This window comes from Octodon degus, unplaced genomic scaffold (genome assembly GCF_000260255.1).
Source record: "Octodon degus isolate 3935 unplaced genomic scaffold, OctDeg1.0 scaffold00257, whole genome shotgun sequence".
NCBI lineage: Eukaryota > Metazoa > Chordata > Mammalia > Rodentia > Octodontidae > Octodon > Octodon degus.
This window is the reverse complement of record NW_004524833.1, coordinates 2,598,245-2,603,677: the sequence shown is the minus strand read 5'-3', so window position 1 is coordinate 2,603,677 and position 5,433 is coordinate 2,598,245. Positions and strand designations below refer to the sequence as shown.

The following is a 5,433-nucleotide window of genomic DNA, read 5'->3' as shown; positions in this document are numbered from 1 at the left end:
TGTATGCAATGTGTTAATTATTGAAACTGTCCTACCAATTTGATTTGAAACTGTCTCATTGCTATATGTTTCTCAATAAAATTATGGAAAAAAATTTTTTAAAAATTAAAAAAAAAAAAGAGTAAGTGGGGGCTAGAAATGAATCTCTGTGAAGGCCCTGGGTTCAATCCCCAGGACAGAAAAGAAGTGGCCAGGCTTACAGACTGCTCACTCACTGTAAGTGGGGTCAACTTTCAAGCTACTGAATACAGAATTCAGACCTGAGGTTTTCCTCCAAATATTAACATGCTTGGTTACAGAAAGGAACACACCTTTACCAGATCAACAAGGGAGGTAGTTCACATTCCACTCGTTCCTCAGAATAGGAAACATCTAGCTGGAATGATATTTCTCATCCATTTTGCCAGAATGATCCAAGAGATCAAAACAAAAGATTAAAGTAGGTGGATCGTACTAAAAAATATGACAAGGACAAGCAAGAGAGAATGGATATAATATTCAACAGTATGAAACTGATCTCTTCATGACTCCATGTGAAATGGAAGGAGGGCATCATATGCCCAATAACGCTACTACTATAAACAGATGAATTATAATGAAGGTTATTTTGTAAGAAACAAAGGACGATCAACAACAAGATAGTTCCAAGGGTTGGCCAAATAGCTCAGCGGATTAAAGCGCCTACAAGCAGGCACAGGGCCAGGGATTCAATCCCTCGGCCTGCTGTGCTGTCCCTGCCCCTGGGGCGTGCTGAGATTGTAATCGAGACTGGGCATGGTGGCATCTGTCTGTAATCTTGGAAGGCTGTAAACAGGTGGATCACTAGGAGTCCGATCTAGTAGTGAGACCCTGAACACCATATAGACCCTTCCACTAAAAAAAAAAAAGACAGTTCCAAAAATCTGATGTATTTTACTGGAGTAAGGTCTTACTCATTCGATAACCAGATTTTATCCAACATCTCGTATAGAAAGGATGTAATGAAGGAGAAGTTGGGTCATATTAAATACTACATGGTTATCTAAATCTGACTGAAAAAATCTGAATTACATTGACTCTGTTTAGGCCTAAATTAGTACTTCTTTTTTTTTGCAGAACCGGGGATTGAACTCAGGCCCTTGTGCTTGCCTGGGAAGCGCTTATTCCACTGAGCCATCTCCCTGGCCTCTAGTACTTCTTTTTAAAAGGGGGAATTATAAAGAAGAGATGACAATAAAATTATGGGGAAAAAAGATAAAGAAAGAAGAGATGAATAGATGGAAAACAGAGGACTTTTGGGACAATGACAGAAACTACATTGCCTGACACCACAGTGGTGGATGGAAGCCACTGCGCATGTGTCCATGTACATTCTGTACCACACTGAGGGAACTCCTACACTATGGACGTGCAGTGTGTCAGGGTTGGTTCATCAGTCGTAACAAATGTATGTATCGTTCTAGAAATAGATGTTCATAATGGGAAGATTACGCCTGTGTGAGGATAAAAAGATATAGGAACTCTGCCCCTTCATTCAATTTTGTTGTGAACCCAGACCTGCTCTAAAACTAAAGTCTACTAAAAAGGAAAGAATGTCCATAAAAACTAAGATGACCCCGGGAGCTTACCTCTGAAAGCGTCTTGTGCAGCAGAGAGCTTTGGTTTTTCAATCTGTGAGCTTCATCCACAACAAGCACACTCCAAGAAAAGCTGTGAAAGGAAAGCCAGGCTTTCAGCTCTGTATGCCTCATGCACACAACTCCGTTTGTCTAACAGTAAGTCATCTATTAGAAATGATGTACCTCTTAGAGAGGAGTCTACGTGTGTAAGACAACATCTGGAGAAGGTCGTAAAAGGAATTTTTCTTTCCCAGGACAGGAAACACATACGCAAAAAAAAAAGCCAGAGACAGAAAAGGAAACATTTTTAACTTTCTACTATGTGCAAGACTGAGCTTATGGTTTAATGTGGTCCAAAAGAATACGGCAAATAGACATAATTGGGCCAACAAGGAGACTACAGCTCAAAAAGATTAAGTGACCTGCTCAAGCTAATAAAAGTAGAGCTGAAAAATCAGAGACAGTGATGTCACAATGGCAAGATGTCAGATTTTAAAATGTAGAAGAGGCAAAACAAATCAAGTACAGCATTTCAGAGAGGCCCAGAAAGGTATATCCATTGCACTGGTAAATTCAGAGCTCAGAGGTATCTGCTGTCAAAGTATATTTTATAGGGAGGGAGGTTAGAATAGCAATTTATCAAGAAGTTTCAGTCACAGCTAAATGTACTAGTATATGCCTGTAAGCATCATACTCTGAGAGGCTGAGGCAGGAGGATCACAAATTTGAGCCCAGCCTAAGCAAATTAATTAGACCCTGTCTCAAAATTAAAAAGGGTCAGAGCTGTAGTTCTGTGAAAAGGCCCTAGGTTCCATCCCCAGTACAAGACTAAGGGAGAAGGGAAGGGAGGCAGGAGGTTGGGGAGGGAGATAGAAAAAGAGTGGGGTGTAGAAAGCGGATCAAAAACATCATCACAAGACACCTTAAGGCTGGGATGTGTTTCAGTGGTAAAATTCTTGCTAAGTACACATGAGATTTAAACAAGAGAGACATCCTCCCTGTAAAGGAATAAGTGGAAGAACCCCTAACTTTGAAAGGAAACTCCAATGGGATAACTCCTAATCTCTTTGATCCAAAGATTTTACAAGTGTACTGTCCAAAATCTTTCAGTGCTTCGTATGATCATCATGTACCATATTAACTGTCTACAACTGTCTGACTAGTGCAGAAATTATATTACATCTTCCTATTTTCAGAATGTTCTATGCAGCAATGGAATACAGAACCTTAATGAACACATTAAAAGAAACCATCTATTTTATTGGGATTAGTACTCTGGGTCAACTCTACAAATGTTTTGTTACTAAGGTTCTTAAATCCACCTAGAAATGCATTCACAACAGGTTGTTTTACATGCTACTTCTGTTAAACAATGTGACCCCCAATGCTTCTAGGCATTTTATGGAGTTCTTTTAAAGAAGGTGCAAGCTTGACTGCTGAGTCTGAACGTCTGCTTTGTTGTTTATTAAAAAAATAGCCTTGGCAGGTTACCTAAGCTCTTATTTTCTCATCTGTAAAACAGGGGATAAAACCTGCCTGCTAGCATTTTCATGACTTTTAAGTGGGATAATTTATATAAAGCATTCAACAACATTTATGACTCATCCTCATGGCTGACACTGACAAAGGATCTACAAAGTGTGGTACAGGGCTACAGGATAAATCCTGAGAGTACTTGACTGACCTTATCAGATACAAAAGTTACATTTCTTGTTATATAGGCCTTGCTTTATCTTGGTCTTAACCATCCAGCAGAAAAGTATAAAAATGAGGTATATAAAGTAAAGCCATATTAATACGATGAGCTGTAAAAGGCTCAAGTCAATAACTTCTGAGGATAACCCATTAATATTATAGACTGCTAGACAGTGTTGGACTGTTTAGCTGAATTCAAACACCTATAGTATTTAGATGCCAATAGAATATCCACCTCTGATAGGACTAAACAAAAAAAAAAAAAAAGGGATACAAAGGAAAGATCATTTTGTATTTATATATACAAAGTAGTTAGGATAGATATACAGCTACTTTCGCTTAATGCAATGAGAAGAGGTGTACTAATAGTGTTTGGACAGGATATCCTGTCTGCTTCTTGTACTATGGATAACCACTAAGAAGATAACAATGTACAATGTATTGATTATGGAAACTGTCCTATTAATCAGCTTTGAAACTGTCTCATTCCTATCTGCTTCACAATAAAATTAAAATTTAAAAAAATAACATTTATGTCCCAATTTTACTGTCCTTTGAGACTTCCCGCATAGTGCAATGCACTGTGGACATCCATGTCCTTATCCCTCTACTGGACTTCGTGTCCTCTCAGGGGAGTGCTGAGTTACTTTCCTAGGATTGCTAGTAATTCTCCAAATAGTTCTTTTCCAGTAAGACTTCATCAAGTGCTAAATGGGACGTTAAGAATTTTCTAAAGGGGCTGGAGAAATAACTAAGTGGTAGAATACTTGCCTGCCATGTGAAGGCCCTGAGTTTGATCCCTAACACCAGAAAGATAAAATAAAATTTAAATAAATATATAAGAAGAACCCATACTCTTAAGAAAAGCAAGAAAATGTGTGCACTTAAAACAAAGCTAACAAGCATTAGCTGAAAGTCATAAAATAATCTACATCCTAACCATTAGTACTTCAACATGATGCAAACATAAATTATCTCACAAGAATCTGGATGCAAAAATTATTTAAAATATTGACAAAGCACTTAAAAAACAATAATTTCTGAATATTAAAGATGGAAAATTCCCATCTAACTATGTCGTAACTACATAGGGTATGGGGAATGAACCCTGCCAACACATCATCCTTATCCTACCTAAAAATCTAGTTCTTTATTTTGACTATAGCTGTTATCGTGACAGGACCTTCTAGTGCAACATCCCATTCCTATTAGGCAGCACTAACAGGTAAATCTGTTTCTGGAACTTCATGAGTCAATATGAGGCCCCCAAATTAAGTATTAGAAATATTTTTCATATTTCCTTTTTTAAAAAATCAATTCTGTAGTACTGATTATGACTGTATTTTCAGTAAAATTACTGAAAATATTACTATTTTTGTCTTCTTTTCTTTTTAATTTTTAGTTTTTTTGTTTTTTGTTTTTTTTTTGATACAGGGTCTGACTAGGCAAGCCAGATTAGTCTCAAACTCATAATCCTCTTGCCTAATCCTCCTGAGTATGGGATTACAGACATGAACCACCACACTCAGCTCCTGAGCGTAATTTCTAGCATTCCAAGTAGGAAGGAAGCAAGATTAAGTGAAAGTCTCACTTACAGGGACTCAGGAAAGGACTTAAATGACTCACCTTATATATTATAATAGAAATTTTCCAACAATAGTCCTGACAGGTATCTATACGCAAGTTGCAAGGTAAACTAGTATCTGTTAACCAAGCAAGTCTTTTTCATTCCATGTCTCACAATAGCCATTCACAGTAACAACTTTATCCTCCTTTTACAGCTGAAGTAGCAGAAGCTCATGGAGATTAAGTAACTAATCCAGGGACACACAGCTAAGGAGTAAACGGCTAGAGCACTGGAGGTTGCTGTAGCTGCCTATCTTAGGAAAAACTCCCAGAAGACATACAAAAGAAGGCAGGAAAGAGACCCACGAAGGGAAGATAACTTCTAGGAGAGAAGCTACAATTTCTGAAGCAGCACAAGTACTTACGATTTTAGAAATGATGCATCTTTCAAGCAAATCTGAAAAATTAAGGGAGACATTAATAAGGCTGATACTGAATACATCTTACTTTTTTTTTTCTTTTTTTTTTTTTTTTTGGGGAACCAGGGATTGAACTCAGGCCCTTGCGCTTGCCA

General features: G+C 37.7%; 1 protein-coding gene across 2 annotated transcripts in view; it reads right to left on the bottom strand.

Moving 5' to 3' along the window:
- The window catches only part of Chd1l (chromodomain helicase DNA binding protein 1 like), a 74,511-nt gene that overhangs the window by 56,747 nt on the left and 12,331 nt on the right, over nucleotides 1-5,433 (bottom strand). For both annotated transcript variants that reach the window (XM_023706467.1, XM_023706468.1), the window contains exons 5-6: nucleotides 5,285-5,316; nucleotides 1,608-1,689 (exon numbers count right to left, since the gene is read on the bottom strand). In XM_023706467.1, the coding sequence (XP_023562235.1) occupies nucleotides 1,608-1,689; nucleotides 5,285-5,316 (114 nt within the window). The remainder of the gene's footprint in view (nucleotides 1-1,607; nucleotides 1,690-5,284; nucleotides 5,317-5,433) is intronic.